The sequence below is a fragment of the Miniopterus schreibersii genome (assembly GCF_964146895.1).
Source record: "Miniopterus schreibersii genome assembly, chromosome: X".
Taxonomy (NCBI): Eukaryota; Metazoa; Chordata; class Mammalia; order Chiroptera; family Miniopteridae; genus Miniopterus; species Miniopterus schreibersii.
The window spans coordinates 67,908,219-67,926,301 of NC_138104.1; the positions used below are offsets into that span (position 1 = coordinate 67,908,219).

The 18,083-nt window shown below is 52.0% G+C and overlaps 1 protein-coding gene across 2 annotated transcripts; it reads right to left on the reverse strand.

The window, feature by feature from the left end:
• Nucleotides 1-416: 416 nt before the first annotated feature.
• CCNQ (cyclin Q) lies at nucleotides 417-12,083 on the reverse strand. Of its 2 annotated transcripts, none has more exons than XM_081125895.1 (5): nucleotides 11,855-12,083; nucleotides 8,861-9,044; nucleotides 6,925-7,057; nucleotides 4,613-4,840; nucleotides 417-898 (listed from the first exon to the last, which is right to left on the reverse strand). In XM_081125895.1, exons 1-5 carry the CDS (start codon nucleotides 11,970-11,972, stop codon nucleotides 869-871), a joined length of 693 nt encoding a protein of 230 aa, XP_080982021.1. In that variant the 5' UTR covers nucleotides 11,973-12,083; the 3' UTR covers nucleotides 417-868. The 2 variants fall into 2 exon arrangements, with proteins under 2 accessions (XP_080982021.1, XP_080982020.1); XM_081125894.1 differs by having other exon boundaries at nucleotides 417-958.
• Nucleotides 12,084-18,083: the final 6,000 nt, after the last annotated feature.

Sequence of the window (18,083 nt, forward strand, 5' to 3'; positions counted from 1 at the left end):
TTGGGGGGGGGGGGTGCCATGGCTCTGAGATTCTCTAGACTCCCCATCTAGACTCAGTATCGACATTAAAATTTTGTTATATACTACTTCAATTTTGGTCAGATCTGGGTTTTTTGAATCCAGATGATAATCCCTAACGCCCCTTTCCAAAATGTATGCTCACTCACCAAGCAGGACGATTGCCAAGCACTGCAAATGTCCCAGTAGAGGAGTGATGACCCGTGGGCTCCTTTAGAAGACACCACCATGACATGGGCACATGCTGTGCCATCATGTGCTCAGGAAGTGACGGGAGGCCTGCCCAGGACCGGCTCCAGGCAAGCCCACCTGGAGAGCAGGGCAGTTGTCAGGAAATCGAATCTGAACAGCACCCATAAACACCCCAGGGCAGCACTGGCTACAAAGCAAAGACACTGTTGATTTGTATCACCTTTTATTATACAAAATAAAATTTCATCTATGTTATTCATTCATACTTTCTATAAATCTGGCCTTTAAAAAATCCCCAGGGGTACAGTCCCACCTGTTCTTTGATTTTCCTTCCAATGATTCCAAACCTCAACTGTAGTCTGCATCCTTTCAAAGGACAAAAGCTGACATGGATGCCTTAGAGCCGCCCCACACAGCATACTCCTGCCCACCGGAGGTGCAGCTCCCGTCCCCATCCGGACCATGGCTACTGGGGACAGTTAAGGCATGAGCATCAAAGCGGCAGCACGTCATCGCCTTCACCAGCCCATCTCCAGCAGCACAAAATCAGTCCTCCCAGCTAGTCCTCTGGGGACTAGCCGTCACGGCGATGTGGTGGCGCCATCCCCTGGCAACCGAGCATCCCAGGCTTCTCTTTGGGCAGGCCTGGACCAGGGCCTTAGGGGATCTCTGTGTCCATGGTATAAATCTGAATGAGATCAGACACAATGTTATCAATGGTTGGCTTGGTAAGGTCGTCACTAAACACCTAGAAAGAAGGAAAACAGGCTCTGGTTAGACTCCCTCTGCGCTCACCAAGGCTCCTGCGCTTAGTGTGTAGTCACATGGGCAAGGGTGGGGGCGGGGGCGGCACGAGGACTTCACTATAGGAAATGATGATGGCTCTCTGCAAAGCCAATTCAGTTCCTGCCTGCCAAGGTTGATCACAAAGCAGAGAACATTCCTGATGGAAAAGGCCTGGGTAATCACCTGACCCAGATAGGAGAGGGAACTTGTCCTAGGTTACACAGTGAGTTGGTAATAGAGCTGGGCCAAAAGATCAGGCTCTTGCCTCCCCACAACCCCTGCCAGGGCTATCTCAGGTCAGAGGTCTCTGGGGATCTGGGGAAAGGTGCAAGAGTTCATTTCCAGAAATAAGCAGGCTAGATCCCCTGGACCCTACCCCAAACTGGGCTAGCCCCTGGGGAATGCCTAGACTTGCTCTATAGCCTGGACCAGGCATCCTCAACTGTGCCAGAGTTTACAAAATTGTAAGGTGAGTCCCCAGGGGCCCAAACCAAGAGTGGCATGCAGCTCAGGGATGCCCCTGCATGTTTCCAAGGAAAGTCTTGTCCTTGCCTGGCTCCTGGGAGGGGATCTCTCTAGACCCCTGGCAGTCCTGCCTGATGAGAGGGTCTTAGTTTGCCTGGGCCGAGCACCCTGCCTGGTACTCTATGCTGTCAGAGTGCTTTCTGATGGGGGCGTGGGCTGAACATATGAGCTTGACCTCCAGGGGCTGGAGACTGAGTGAATGAGGTCAGCCACATTCACGCTCCAGGCCTACAGGACCCACCCCAGTAAAGTCCCTACATGCCACTGCTCAGGGACATGTCCCTGGTGGCAGCACCCTGTGCATGTCACACATCATTGCTGGAAGAAACTGTGCTGTGTGCACGACTGCACTGGCAGGGGACCTGGAAGCTTGTGCCTGGTCTCTCCTGGACCCGCCCTATGTATGCTCCTTTTGTTTTTCTTGTCAGGGTCCACTACCTGTGTGCTCCTGGAGACCCCAAGCTGAGAGTGACCTTTAAAAAGTAGTCCAGGGCCAAAAGCTGGAAGTCACCCAAGTGTCCTTCCATGGAGGGCTAGACAAACACAATGTGGTCAGTCCAGACCACGGAATAGTATACGGCTTTAAAGAGGACAGAAACTCTGACACATACTACAACATGCTACTGATTTAGAGGCAGTGCCTCATGGACCCAGAGGCTCAACACAGCTTAGCACAAGGCCTGCGGCCACTAGCACATCCAAATGCAGGCAGACTTCTGGCAGGGAAGTGCATCAAACTTTGTTACGTTTCCTGAGCAGCATAGCAGAGCCCCAGCAGACAAGTGACAACAAAGGTGGTTGCTGCATAAAGTAGTGGTGGAGAGCATGTGAGCAGGAAAAGTATTTTACAAATCAAATATAAGCACTCTAGGCGAGGTGCCATCGGGAGATGGCCCTCATAGCTCACCAAGTCCAAAGGGTGCCTGGATTCATGACACTCACAGTGACAAGGCCGAGTCACCCAGGAAAGGTGAAGAGCTGGGTAGGCGTGAGCACACACACACACACACACACCCCCACAAAGAAGCCACTTCTTCCCAGTTGTAACAGTTACTGGTTAAGTCTGTGGTGCTCAGAAAACAGGCTCATGGTAGAACTGCCCTCTGGCACTCCTCTTGTGAGGGCCAAGAGTGTGAAGCAGAAGCGGTACAGTGGGGCCCAGTGATGTTCAGGAGTAAGTGAAGAGAAAGGATCACAGAAAGGCAGACACAGAGAAGAGCCATCAACGACAATGGGAACACTGTCCCTGACACACACACCCACACACACACACTGAGGACACTGTAGACCCAAGCAGCTGAGGGACTGGGGCTTCGGTGCCCACCAGATGTCCTGAGAAAGCTACTCCCTTATTCCAACAGAGCAGGGCCACTGCATGCACAGGGCCTGGGAGTCCCTGAGAAGCCCCCGCATGGAGCAACACTTTCTGTCCACACAGACGCCTTTCATCCACATTCTATCACGGGCGCATCTGGCCCAAGAGCGGACTATGGGTGCGTTTGTTCAGACATGTGAGCACCTATGTGTGCCAGGTCTAGGCACTGGATGCTGGGCAGCTGATAAAGCAGACAACCTCCCTGGCCTCCAGGTGCCTACAGTCTGGCGAGTGGGCGGGCAGGGGGTATTTGACACACAATAAAGGCCAGCAAAGCAAAGAGCAGGAGAAGCTGTCGTCTCTGTGGAGGGTAAGCAGGCCAGGGGGAGGGGGTATCGAGAAAGGGGAAGAAATCGTTTAAGCCAAAAGCTGCAGAAGGGAGGGGGAGCAAGGAGCAGGCCAAGGAAGGCACTCACTGGGCACACTCCTTTCAGGGAAATAGATGACATATTTAGAAGATTTCTGGCCACTGTGGATTTGTGGAGGAGGGGTGAAGCACAAAAAGGAGAGACCTTCAGTTACTTCAAATTCTGTTTATATAGAACCTCATTCTAGGACAAGGCCAGACAATGAGGTGTTATGAAAAAAGGAACACCATGCCTGGCTGGCGGGGCTCAGCGGCTGAGCATGTACCTAGGATGCAGGGGATCTCAGTTCGATTCCCGGTCAGGGCACATGCCTGAGTTGTGGGCTCGACCCCCAGCAGGGGGCATTCGGGAGGCAGCCGATCAATGACTCTCATCATTGATGTTTCTCTCTCTCTCCCTTCCTCTCTCTGAAATCAATAAAGACAAATTTAGAAAAAAAAGAAAACAGGAACAGCAAGTTTCAAGTATGGGAAAGAAAAAACAGAAAATGATCTCAAAATTCCATTTTGAAACAATGGGGCTACTAGGGGAAAATCTGACAGGACTGCAGAAGTCCTTGAGCACAGCCCTTCTGACAGATAGATTTCAACTCGCTCTCTACAAACTGCACTTTGGATGCTGTAGGTCTAGGGGAAGCAGGGAAATATCTCAGTCATCAGTCTCATCTCTCTCTCAACCTACCATCTGTCTAACCTGTTCGCCCACCCATCATCTTTCCATTTATCCTCTCTGCCCCCTCCCATCTACCAACTATCTGTCTCTATCATCTACCTATCGGCCTATTATCTAATCTACCCATCCATCCATCTTCTATCCATCTTCTCTCTCTCTCTCCCCATCACCTATCTACCTATCCATCATCCATCCATCTTTTTAGAGCACCCCCTGTACTTCTGATGGGAAGCCAGGTTTATTAACCTCTGATCTGTGAAAAGCTCCCACTCAATTCAATAAAAGTGCTTAGCTGAGCTCTGCGATTCTCAATCAGGGGTGACCCCTATCCTGGGACACTTGGCAATATCTAGAGACATTTTTGGTTGTCATAACTAGTGGGGAGGATGCCCCCTGCTTTGAGTGGGTGGAGGCCAGTGATACTGCTCAATATCCTACAGTGCCCAGGATGCCCCACCACAGAGAATGATCCAGCTCCAAATGTCCACAGTGCCAAGGGGGAGAATCCCTGCCTTAGACTAGAAATGACAGGGTATTTTCAAGCTTCAATATTCCCAAGGAGCCCACATCTCTCTTATGAATAACTGCTACAAAGACACCCAGATACAGAGACTTCTGAAAGTTCTTAGGCAAAGGAAAAGGGGACACATGCCAATGCACTGAGCAGTCACCTCACCTGCCACCATGGCTTCTCGGCCTCGGCCTCGGCGGGCACCTCGACCCCATAGACCTGCAGGGCCAGGTGGAGCACTGCCACGGCTATGTGCTGAGCCCGGAACCGGAGGCACAGCCCCCCGTGGTAGCTGTCCCGCAGCAAGGCCCAGGCAGTGACGGAGATGGGGGTCCGCTGCCAGCTGTAACGATTCAGCCAGTTCTTGAGGGAAATCAGGTAGTGGAGCAGGTACTGCAAAGACATGCCAGTCAACCAGTTGGCTTTCGGGGCTCTGGCCCCCAGTCAACTGCCTCCTCACTGTGAGGCACTGTGGTTCCCCTGCCCGCCAGCTACTCTCCCATAACCTGCCTCGGTGTATATAAAACATAGATCGGACCAGGTCACCTCCTATTCAAAATCCTCCCATGCTGCCCTGTATCACTTAGAAAAAAGCCCCAGTGCCTTCCACTGGCATCCAAGCCCAGCCTCCCTTTCGGCCTCATAGCCCACCCCACACATACCAGGTGGGCTCCATCTCAGGGATCTGGCACTCCTTGCTCCCTTTGCCTAAAATCATCTCCTCTCCTGCCCCAGTCCCCACGTGCCCACCTACTCCTGTCCCCCAGGCCCAGCTTCTGAAACCCGCCTGGACCACTTTTGATGGCCACCCCATGGAAATCCCTCTCCATCACATGGCCCTGCTCCAGCCACCATTGGCAATCACTCTGCCCATCTCCTTGCCCCACTCAAACATAAACTCCAGAAACAGGGCCCTTATCAGCAGAACAGAACATGGTGCCTGTGTGCCCAACCTGAGGCTAGGATGCTGGTGGTGGGACACCTGCTTTTAGAACTAGAGACAGGTGACTGCATTTTGCAATAGTGTCGGTGGCTGCAAACTCTTCATAAGTGACCTTCCAGCTCAGTTCTATCAGCTCCCGCTCTTCGGAGACAGCTACTTTGCCTGAACCTACTCAACTGAATACACTAGTAAGCCCACTAGACAGATGTGAACACACCTGCATGGAGCTGCAGCACACCTGGAGGAGGGGATTCACCCACCACTTTATGCCTTCCCTGACCCCTAGGAAGGGAAAGACCACGGCTCGTGGGTCACACTGGGCCCTACTTGTGGTGGGTGCTGTTCTTCCCCAGACTCTGCTCTCTGGCTGCCCTACAGAGCCAGGGCCCTCCTGCCTTGCCCCTGCAGCAAGCAGGCACTTGAAAACACACTGCTTCAAAATTGCCACCAGGCATTTCCAGGAGTGGGTTCGTGGTTTGGAAGGGAGGGGTGAGATTCTAAAAAGGGCAACATGAGGGACCCCTATGGTGATGGAGTTATTTTTTATCTAACTGGGGTGGCAGATGCATGGTACACAAGCATAAATTACATTGGATAGCACTAGCACAGTACAAGTAATGACCAAGTAACACCAGGAACCAGGGACAATGTAGCAATGTCCACACCCTAGCTGCTACATTGTATTAGTTTTACAAAATGTTTCCATTCAGGGAGATTGGGCAAAGTGTCTATTTTAAACGAGATGTCCCCGTTATTTCCGACTGCTTGCAAATCTACACTTACCTCAATAAAAATTCAACTTAAAAAGAAACAAAATCCTGGCACAGAGCCTCACCCCCCCCACACACACACACACACTCCTCCAGCAGGTCACAATTTCCAAGTGCCTTAAGGGTTTAATGTGTTCCTTTTGCTGCTGTTTGAAACAGTTCTTCTGTTGGGACTTACGTGTTCCTAGCAGTCAAAAAGTGTGCTACTTAGCCCTGGCCAGTGTTGCTCAGTGGTTAGAGAGTTGGCCCCTACACTGAAGGGTCATGGGTTTGATTCCCAGTCAAGGGCACATACCTGGGTTGCAGGTTTGATCCCTGGCCCTGGTCAGGTTGCATGCGGGAGTCAACCAATCAGTGTGTCTCTCTCACATTGATGTTTCTCTCCAAATCAATTAAAAAAAAAAACCTGAACTGGATGTAAGCTCCAAGGCAGAGCAGCAACTCTTGGGGACAGAAACTCTAGTAGGCCACAAAAGCAGCCCTGTTTCTCCGTGGCTCACTGAGCACACAATCTATGTGGGTCACAGGACCTTCAAGGGCTTCCAAGGGTCTCATGGATCCCAGCTTGTGGCCACAGCTGAGCAGGAAGAAAGGCAGAACCTGAGAAAACTCCACAAGTGGAACAGGAGAGGCCACCTAAGCCAGTCACTGTGTGCCGTCAGAGCCTTGGTGCCCAGCTGTGACTCTTCTCTTCTAATGTCCCCCACGAGCTCTCAAGGATTAGATGGGTCCACTTTCGGTATAAAGAATAAAGAGGTTCGTACCTTGTGTGGGTGCTGAAAGGAGACTTGGAAACGCAGCACCCTCAGCACAAGGAGCTCACACTGCACAATGCTGTCCCGGATCACCCAGAATCGGGAGTCCAGCTCCAAAGGCTCACTGCCTGGGTGAAAGTACCTGCATGGAGAAACAGCAGTTCTTACAGCAGCCAGGAAAGTGGCCCCAGCAGCCCCTGAAGTCATATGATGTCCAGATATAAACTCCAATATCCTTCTGCTGTACAATTAACATAGTGTCTTCTTCTGTTTTTATAAATCATTCTTCATCTACTTGTCTAGTGTACAGGATAAAAACAGTAACAAACGGAGGAGAGAAGCCAGCTCCCAGCAAGATGTCAAGTGTAAAGATGGGCTCTTTGCAAGTGCTCCAGAGGAACTGGAAGTTCTAGCAGGCTGCACCGGCTGTTTCCTGTTACAGTCAGCCTGGCATTGGGGACGGTCTTTAATACCTGGGACGGCAATGCTCAGGGATCTCACTCTGGGCACAAGGGCTTTAAACACTTCATGGGGATGATATATTCAGAAGAGAACATGTATTTCAGCTTTATATTTCCCAGATTGTCTTTCTTTCCCAGATCACTCTGTCCTTATTTACACCACATACGTCTGTAACACTCTCACCTACACTGGATCACCAAGATGTAGGAGAACAGGACTTACACGCAAGTAATCAAAACTGTCTGCCGATGACTCATCCTTCCTAACTCCTCACTCATTTCCCAATTCCCACAGAGCCCCACCAGGGGCCCCATGTCTAATCATCGACCCATACAATTTCCCTCCTGTCAGTTCTCCTGCTGGGGGCCTGGCAATTACGAGTGGACTCCAGCTGACTCACTTCCCTCTGCTCTTTTTCTTAGTCTTTTGAGGTCCACTGTGAACCTGTCATGCTTTTAGGGTGTGGGGAGTGCTTTTTCTGTTACCTGTTTATTAAAAGAGAAACAGCACAAAACATCTGTCTTTCCTAACAATTAGAGTTCCTGGAAGGGCTATGATGCTCCACTAGTCAGTAAATTTCCATAAATCACTTTCTCCTGGGCCCTGTGGGTCTCAACGCAGCCTGCCCGGCTGGCTGGGCTCACATATCTTTCCCCAACAGGAATACAGTTACCTGGGCCCAGGGGTGCTGTCCACTGACCACTGTGCCCTCACCAGGGCCAGAGACACTACTTAGCAACTCTGACTGGGTTTCTCTCACTATCTAAATACAAATAAGCTCTGGCCAGTGTGGCTCAGTTGGTTGAGAGTCGTCCTGTGCACTGAAAGGTCGCCAGCTCGATTCCCGGTCAGGGCACATGCCCAGCGTGCAGGCTCGATCCCCACCCAGTAGGGGGTATGTGGGAGGCAGCCGATCAATGTTTCTCTCTCACCCTTCCTCTCTAAAATCAATAAAAAATAAAAATAGAAAAATAAAATAACCTCATTTATTTCTCTAGTCCTGTGGCTCTAATTCTTAAAAAAATATAAATATGAATGAGACGATTGCTCAGCTGGGCCCACACACTCCCCTGTGTGACGGGACCTGTAGGGCCCACAGAACCCAACTGGTTCAATCTGCCCTGTTCAATGCTCCAGATGAATCTTCTTCAACACATCTTTCTAGCTCCCTCTACTCCAGCTCTGCCCCCGGTGACACCAGGGGCTTCTTCATACCCACCCCTCCCCACTCCACCTGGCCTTTGAGGCTTCCCATTTCTGGTCCCAACTTCTTTCCCACAGAGCCCCCTCAGGCTTCTGACACCAGGCTCGTTCCCACCTTTGCTGCTAGTGCTTCCAGCCTGGTTCAAGGTCACCCAGGTGCTTCCTTCTAAGCTTGACTGCTGGTGCCTGGAAGGCAGGGCACAGTGGGGCCCTTCTCTGCCCTCCCATTCAGATGGACATCGGGAAGTCTCCCCAAAGGCCTGGGCCTGGACGCTGTTACCTGTTGGACACATTGATGATGTCTCGGGTGCGTAGGTGCTGCTCTTCCACTTTGCCAGCCAAGTAAAGGGAAGACATGGCCACTAAGTAGGGGTCATAAGCATCCAGACTGATCTCGCAGAAGAACTTATGGTAAATGGCACAAGCCGTAGCGACAGGAATGGATTGCATCCCTAGCTTGACACCTACCAAGAAAAAATAGGCAAGAGATACCTCAACCCAGGGCTCACACCCCCTAAAGTGTGAGGGGCTGCTGGGCTGGGTCCTAAGGGCACACCTGCCTGGACAAGACTGAGAGCTTGGAGCCTAGCCAGCAGTGAGCGCTGGGTCTTTCACAAAGTCCTCTCCCTGAGGGTCAGAGCAAGTCTTCTCAGATCCCAGTGGGCTATTGGGAGCTCTACAGATTCTACTCTTTTACCAAGTCCCAGGTCACACCCCAGCTTCAGATCTGCAGACCACCGTAGGTGAAGCAAGCTTTAGATTACTGCTGTTAGCACCTGGCATCTCAGCTTCTGCACAACATCTTGGATAGGGCCACACACAATTGTGTGTCTGTTTCCACCTTACCAAGCATTTAACTAGAGATCACCATTGCTCCCCTCAGCTCACCTAATCAAAATCCTGCCAAGATGACAGGAGCAAAAAAAAGGCCTCTGAGCATCAAGCGGGTACCACAGTCCTGAGGTTTCTTAACCAATGTCACCCCAATAAATTCAATAAAGAAATAAAGAAATATAGATTATACTCAGACCCTGGCCAGAGTGGCTCAGTTGGTTGGAGTGTCATTCCATACACCAGGTGGCGGGTTTGATTCCCAGTCAAGGAACATACCCAGCTTATAGGTTCGATCCCTGGCAGGGGCACATGCAGAAGGCAACCAATTGATGTTTCTTTCTCTCTCTCTCTCTCCTTTCCTCTCTCTCTAAAAATCAATTTAAAATACCCCCCCCCCCAAAAAAAAAGATTATACTTAGCACTGGTTTCCTAGTCTGCAGGTTAGAAAATCAAGCAGAGTGCCTGCCAAAGGCAACTGCAGGCAGAGCAGGAGAAAAGCCATAGCCAGGCCCCAGAGAAGACTGATGCACTGAAAAAGGAACAGAACTCAAAAATCAGAGCGCAGAGGCCAGTGTGGCTCAGTTGGTTGAGTGTCTTCCTGTGCACCGAAAGGTTGCCGGTTCAATTCCGGGTCAGAGCACATGCCCGGTTGCAGTCTCAATCCCTGGTAGGGGGTGGGCAGGAGACAGCTGATAGATGTTCCACTCTCACATCGATGTTTCTCTCTCTCTCTCTAAAATAAAATTAATCTTAAAAAAAATAAAAAATTAAAAAAACCATAGTGCAGTGGTTTGACTTAGGGGTTAAGGCCCATTCCCCCACTCCACCCCTAGAGAGCTCCTAAGGAAATCACTGCAATGGGTCACCAAACCAAAACAAATTCACAATGACCAAGATTAACAAGAGGCTAAATGCCATCCAATAAACTGAAAGAAGATCACCGTCAACATCTTCTACCTAAGAAGGTGTATTAGTTCCCTAGGGCTACACTAACAAATTACCACAAACTCAGTGGCTTAAAACAACTTTTTTCTCTCACAATCCTGGTGGTCAGAAGTCCAAAATGAGTCTTAGTGGGCTAAGCTCAAGGTGCTTGGCAGGACTGGTTCCTCCTGGAGGCTCCAAGGGAGATTCTGTGTCCTCGCCCTTTCCAGCTTCTAGAGATAGTTGCAGTATTTGGCTCATGACCCCTTCCTCTATCTTCAAAGGCAGCAAGCAGTGCACAGCATCTTTTAACTCTGCTTCCATCATCACATGGCCTTCTCCTCTGCCTGTCCCTCCTCCTGCCTCTCTCTTTGGGGACAGATGTGATTATATCAGGCCCACCAGATAATCTGGGATAGTTCCCCCATAGCAAGATGCTTAAGTCCACCTGTCAAACCTCTTTTGCTACATAAGTTAACAATCACAGGTTCTGGGCAAAGGCATATGTAATACATTTCACAGAGAAGTCCTTCAAAAGTAATACCTAAAAAGCTTTTAGTATTTCTAAGTTTAAACTTCAGTTGCATCAACAGTTCCTATATGGGACCCCTCATTCCCAGAGATGTCAATAAGGTAGTATTGCTGTATCTAACCTCCCACCAAGTCTTGTTTTATATAGCAAACTCTCAAAGGGGAGCATGCTTTCCTGGTTTACATGGACCCTTGTAGCAGATGGATGGAGCATTTGAAGGGACACTGCCACCCTTCCTGATACACTTTGCAACTTTTCTTAGAAATATTATGGTTCTGCATCATTTCCACAAACTGCCCCCCTTGACTTGAAATCACTCATCCGAACCCCTCTCCCTCAAAGTAAACATAAAGTAACAAAGATAGAAAGTAACCATCTGCCAGCTGATTAAGATACTATTGACAGCTAAACAATGTTTCTACAGGAATCCAATTGGTTTCATTGCCTAACTTGGGACCAGGGGCGCCCGAAACCACTCTGGACGCCCTGGCAGGGTTCAAAATGCCAGATGCACCGTGGGTCCTCCGTGTGACAGGACCACTGCAACAAGGCTTGTCACGAGCGTCATCAAATAGGTGCTCCAAAAGGCTCGGTGAAACCAAGTGCCATACAGTGTCCCTGTATACTGGGAGACAGGTGTGGCAGAAGGCACGGTACACTCCACCAGCTGCTGGCGCCCCGACTTGGCCACCTTCTAGCTGGGGCCAGTTCCTTTCCTTGTCCTGTCTTTGGGCCTGCGGGCAGGATGGTGAAATGACAATGCCCGCGTCTGCCTCGCAGTTCAAAGACTAGTACACAGGGCGTGGCGGAAAGGCAGAGGCCCCTTTCAAGCCCAGCCTCTTCCCTCGGCTCAGCCGCGCCACCTCCGCACCCAGTAGGTCCCCTCCTCCGGGAATCGGGCCCCGAAAAGCTAGCCGGGGCCCGCAGGCCCGGGCCTCCATGTCCCGTCTGCACAGGGCTCGCTCTCTTCCCGGCCACGGTTACCTGCCTCCATGATGAACCTTGTCACACGGAAGTGCACCCTCGCCTCGGGTGCCGGCCACCCCTCGGCGTCTCGCGCTGCGTCCCCTCCTCCGCAGCTGTCCAGGCTGAAGGCCTCCATGAGACCCCGCCCGGAGGCCCCAGACCCCAGGCGGGAAGGACAAGAGTCCCCAGCGCGTGGCCGTCGGCTCCGTGGGTCCCAGCGGCTGGCGCGGCCGCCCTGCCCCGGCCCCGCCCCGCCCCGCCCGGCCCGGCCTGGCCTGGAGGCCCCCCCAGCCCCGCCCCGCCCCGCGGCCCCCCCTCGGGGGGCGAGCGCGCGGTAGCGCGCAGAAGGCGAGAGGACGAGCCCGCTGGCGCCCGCCCAGGCCCAGGCGCAGGCGCAGGCGCAGACGCCGAGCAGCGGGACGGTCGGCTCGCGCGCGGCCCACCTCGCCCTGAGAGTCCCGCCCTTGAGAGGCTTAAGCCCGGCCTCCGGATGCGCATGCTCCCGCTCCCAGAGCCTCAGGTCTCACCCTGGGACCCGGACCGCTCCGCCTCCAGACGCCTCTAGCCCAACCCTTGGGAACCTCAAGCCCTACAGCCCAGAGCCCTATGCCTAGTCCCCAAAGGCTTAGGGAGCTGCACCTTAGGGAGCTGCACCTTAGGGAGCTGCACGCTCTGCCCTCCGGCAGCCGGAACCTACGGGGCTACTCTGCGAGGGCGCTTCAAGGTCACTCCTAGGCACCTAAGCTGGGGTCGTTCCAGGCTGGTGGCCCAGCGCAGTTTAGGACGGAGAGAGTTGACGGTGTCTGCCAAGCCCAGCCCTAGGTGAGGGGCACTTACGGGAGTTCACGCTGAGGCTTGGGCGGCTCCCAACAGGAAGTGGCGTGTGATTCGGTGTCATTGTTCATAAAACCCGGATCCAGGTTTGCTGTAGTGCCCTGACATGCAGATGAGCCCTGGAGGAAATGCTGTGCTCGTAATGAGCCTATTAGGGGTATTTGTTTCTGGGTTTTACAGCAACCCCGCGTCCCTTGGGGATCTGGTTACTGCTAGCCTTTCCAGCCTGGCACACAGTAGAAAGTTTTAAATGTTTGCTGGATGAATGTTGAATATTCAGCTCACAAAACCATCCCATGTTTCGTTTGTATCTTGCACAAACAGGAAATTGTGCATCAGGCCTTATGGATGTATGCAGAACAGACACTTAAGGAACTCCCAAGCTCACTCAGGTTACCAGGGAGATGTCTTCTTGAGGGAAAGATTTCAATCAAGAGACAAAGTGTTGAAAAGAAAACAAGAATTTATTGACAACAGCAAAAATATACTTAGGACAATGAAACAAGGAAGGGCATAGAAGTAACAGGAGAGCTTAGGCTGGGCTGCTTTGGCTCACTGGGAAGTCGGAGAAAAGGGAGGCTTGGAGACAGGCTCAGGGGGCTAGCCCAGGAGGAAGTGCCGCTGTCCATTGCTCCCCTGGTTCCAAGTCTCATGGGGTCACTTACAGGTTAGAGGACAGGCGCCTGTGTGGGAAGGAGAGGGGGAAGAAGGGAGAGCACCCTGGAACTGAGCTGCCTCTGCCCATTCCTCCCCTGGTTGCAAGTCTAGTGGGGTCCCCTTGAAGGAAGAAGGGGGAAGGAGACTATGCTGGCGGGCTCCTGGGGGCGCAGTGCACATTAGGACCTTCATTTTCAGGCATTTTAAAGGCTGGGTGTTTAGGGGAGCTCTTAAGGGAAGAATCAATGGAATATTCATCAGCTTTATGCTGATGTACCAAAATGAGGTTTATTCTCTTAATTTGTCCTTGGGTGTGGCTGGCAAATGGCACTAATTGGCTTTCTGTTATCTCTCTCCCAGAGCAGGGTGATTTAAGGTATTTACCCTCTGGTTGGGGAGGAGAAGTGCAAACCATTTACTCTCAAGTGCCCTTGGTTTAGGGAAGATAGGATTTACTAGGTGGCTGCAAACTGCTGTTTATCTGTCTCAGTTTCCCTATCCTGCTTGTCCTGGAATTTTCCTAGCTTTTGTTACGCTATAACAAGTTCATTCTGATGATAGAGTCAACTAATTGCTATGATTTGAGAAAGCTGGGAAGTTGAGAGGACAGTCACTGTTCCTAAGCCCTTCTGCCTGGGTGAATGGATCCTGGTGAGGATCCCAATGTCTCCACCTCCCACTCACCCCACCCAGCCTTCATTCCCTTGCTCAAACCCCCACCCCCTGCCAGCTCCCCCCAGTCTGCTCCCCACATCAGCTAGCTTAGTTTCCTGTGGCTACTGAAACAAATGACCACAAGCTAGGGGACTTAAAACAACAGGAATTTATCCTCTCCCAGTTCTGGAGGCCAGATGTCTGAAATCAAGGTGCCCGATGTCTGAAATCAAGGTGCCCGAAGAGCCATGCTCCCTCCAGAAGCTCTAGGGGAGGACCGTCCTTGCCTCTTCCAGCTTCTAGTGGCCCCAGACATGCCTTGGCCTGTGGCTGCATCACTCCCATTTCTGCCTCCACCTTCACATAAGGACACTTGTTGTACTGGGGGCCTACAGGGTAATCCAAGATGATCTCATCTGGAGATCTTTAACCTCATCACATCTGCAAAGACCATTTTGCCAAATGAGGTCGCCTTCACAGGTTCCAGGGATTAGAGCGTGGACACACTTTTTGGGGAGATACTATTTAGCCCATGGCATCAGCCACCAGTGAGCTTCCTAAAATGTGAGGCTGAATGGGCGGCCTTGGCATGACATGTCAGTCCTTGTGGAGTCGCCCTGTCAACTGGCCAGCCTTGGGTCTCATCACTTTGCCATTCAGGGCAAGGACCTAGGGCAGCTCCCTGAAGATTACTGAGGCCCAGCTCAGGGGCTTTGCACACGCTCCGCCCAGTGCAGGAATTGCCGCCCACATCCTTTTTCCCAGCTCCCTCTGAGGCAAGGCTCAGGCCTCTGGGCTGAGCACCTGGCCTGTGTGCCCATGGAGTGCACGTGCATGTGTAGAAGGGCCCGGGCCCCTGTCATGCCTTGAGCACTCTGTCGCTGGTGTCTGTACCTGGGCCAGGAGCAGTGCCACCCTCTCCCCAGTCAGAGGCCGAAACCCAGAGAGCCTGGAGCACCCAGCTAAAGGAGCTGTGGGTCTTTCCTCTGGTCCGTGCCTGTCCCCTCCTCACCCACTGTGTTTGCCAGTTAAGCAGTGCAGCTCGAACCCCTGCTTCTCCCCTGGGCATTTTGTGACTTGAAGAGTCTGGGCTCAACAAGTAATAGATGCCTGTGAATGTGAGTCGAGGGAATGGCTCAATGAACACATTAATTTTTAAAGCCCTGGGTCACAGGGCATCCTCCTGGCAGGCAGCCTGGGTGCAGTGGTTGATAAATGAATAATTCACTAGCCACCAATTGGAACTAGCAAACCCCTAGACAACACCTCCTCTCCCGCCAGCAAGGCACACCCACTGAGGGGGCCCTCCCTTCCTTGTCACCTGTCACCACTCCCAAATGTGGCATCCCTCCTCTCTCCCCAACCCCTGGACTCTTGACCTTTCCCAGGAATCATCCCCAGGCCCAGCACAGAGAAGATCATCAATAAAAGTGGGGCGGACAATCCTATGAGAAGAGGATCCTATGGTATTTGCCACACCTTCTGATCTAACCCTTACTGCACGCCTCTACACTAAGCCACTGTCCCCTCTTCACCAGGCCGACTGTGCTATTGCCTAACATATAATAGGGAGGGAAGGGCTCAGGCTGAAGCTCAAAGGAGGGAAGGGCTCAGGCTGAAGCTCAAAGGAGGCAGAGAAGGGGGGAGGGGTATTCAGAGTGCAGAGGAAAAGCTATGCCCAGGCAGGGTCCCAGGAAAGCCTGGGACCTGTGTCCCTGGACTCCATGGCCTCCCGCTTGCTTTGCCCTTGCCCTCCCCCAAATCCAGTCCCTGATGCATGAGACTGTTTCCCACCCCCACCCTTATCTTAGACCAGTTCGTGGTATATCACAATACCACAGACTGGGCGGTTTATAAACAACAGAAATTTATTTCTCACTTTTCCGGGAAGTGGAAGTCCAAGATCAAGGTGCAGCACCTTTGGGTTCAGGTAAGAACCTTTTCCTGGGTTGCAGACAGCCATCCTCTCACTGTGTCCTCACCTGGTGGAAGGGGCTAGGGAACTCTCTGAAGTCTCATAATCCCATTCCCAAGGGCTCTGCCCTCATAACCTAATCACCCCCAAAGGCCCCACCCACCTCCCAACACCATCACCTTGGGGCTAGAACTTTACCATGTGAGTTTGGCAGGGAAGACACACACATTCAGACCATAGTGCCTGCCAAGGTGATGTGTCACCTCTGGACTGCCTCCTCCCAGCAGTACTTGTTGCAGTTGACCCCTCTGTAATAGTCTGGCTCTGAACTCTGACGTCTGACTGCTGACAGCTGTGAAGCCTCATCCCTCTACCCCTTGGGTCCACGTCTGGGCAAACTGACAAGAAGCCTGGGTGCTCCCTCCTTTGGCACCAAAACGGAGTTTAAACCACATACAGGAACCCTCACCCCAGCTCCAGCCCCAACCATGACTAAGAACCCCACCTGTGTCCTTTCCAAGACCTCTCAAGCCATTTTCTGACGAGCTTGGGGACCTGCCCTGCTCTCCACCAGAAAGCCTCAGTATGTAAGTGAGGAACCTTTTCATAACCTCTCAGTTGGTGTGGTGTCATCAGTTTCCACATTCAAACTAAATTTGGGGTGGGGGTCCATCCTGTTTCCTCAGAGTGGCCACAACACACTCCCTCCTCCCCAAACACTTGCCCCTTGTGGATTCCAGCTGGCTCTCCTGGCTCCCCTCCTCCCTCCCTGTTCACTGAGTGCCCACGTGGACCATGATCAGGCCTGGTGCTGGGACAAAGCAGACAGGGTCTCCCTTCAGTAGCCTTGCCCTCCTCCCCACCCCCACATTCCAGACAGAGCAACCTTTGTAAAAGTGAAGTCTGATCAGGGCCCTTCCCTCCCAGAGCCCGAGCCCGCAGGAGCCAGACCAGCTGCCAGAACGCAGCTCCATTTACCTGGCAGGTCAGGGTTGGGTTTTATTAAAGAAGCTGGAAGTTTCCTTGCAAGTGAGGACACTGGTGGGATTATATTTCTTTGTTAATTTGCTGCCTGAGATTATTTCCTTTTTCAGAGTTTTGAGTAAAAACAGTCTCAAGAGAGAGAAAAATGGAACAAGCTTTGAGCACCCACAAGATTTTGTGTGTGACCAAGTTGGACATCAGAAGAGGTGCCAAGAGTTGCATGAGGTGCATGAAGGCAGAAAATGCACCCAGCAATAGATATGCCTGAGCAGCTGCTACAGATTGAGAGACAGAAAGTAGATGAGTGGGTATCAGGGGCTGGGGGAGCAATGGGGGACCGAGAATGGAGACCAGATTTCTTGGGGGGTGATGAAGATCCTCTGGAATTAGATTATGGTGGGTGCACAACCCTGTGAATATACTAAAAACTATTGAATTCTACAGCTTAAATGGGTGGATTTTATGGTATGTGAATTATATGTAAATAAAGCTGTTAATTTCAAAGTTACCAAAAACAATTGTGCCATCAAGGACAAAACCCTCCCATGAGGAGAAAGGGTCTCACAAACAAGAGCCAGCAGAGTGGCCAGCAAAGCAAGTCAGAGGGCAGAGCAGGGCAGGTGGAGAGGCCACAAGATGGTTATGGAGCCAGTGAGTTCTTCAGAGAGACAGGGGTCTGTGAGGACAGGTGAACTCACAGGCCCATGGAGCAGAAGCCCAAAAGCCACAGGACATCAGCAGCAGGACGGCTGCAGTGAGGGTGGCCCAGAGACTCTGGATACCAAGAAGACAACGAGTGCAGGGAAGTGCAAGGACCCATGGCGGTGGGGTACTCCCTCAAAGTAGTGACATGGGGCTAACAGTGTCAGTCCCGAAACTCAAGGCTCTTTGGGGGGAAGGAGTTTAAGTAAATTGTTGGAGATGGGAGAACACCCACATCTGAGGGTGTTGGCTGAGAACTTCACTCTGTCGTTGCTTACAGCCAGAGGGGGGGATGACGGGGACATCTTGACGAGACTCTATCTTACAGGTCACCTCCATAGGCCACATGGAGACAGAGAGAGGGATTAGAGTGATGTGGCATAAGCCAGGGGATGCCTGGAACCACCAGAAGCTGGATGAGACAAGGAAGGACGCCCCCCCGCCCCCGGAGCCTTCAGAGGGAGCATGCCCCTGCAGGTGTCCTTGATTTCAGACATCTGG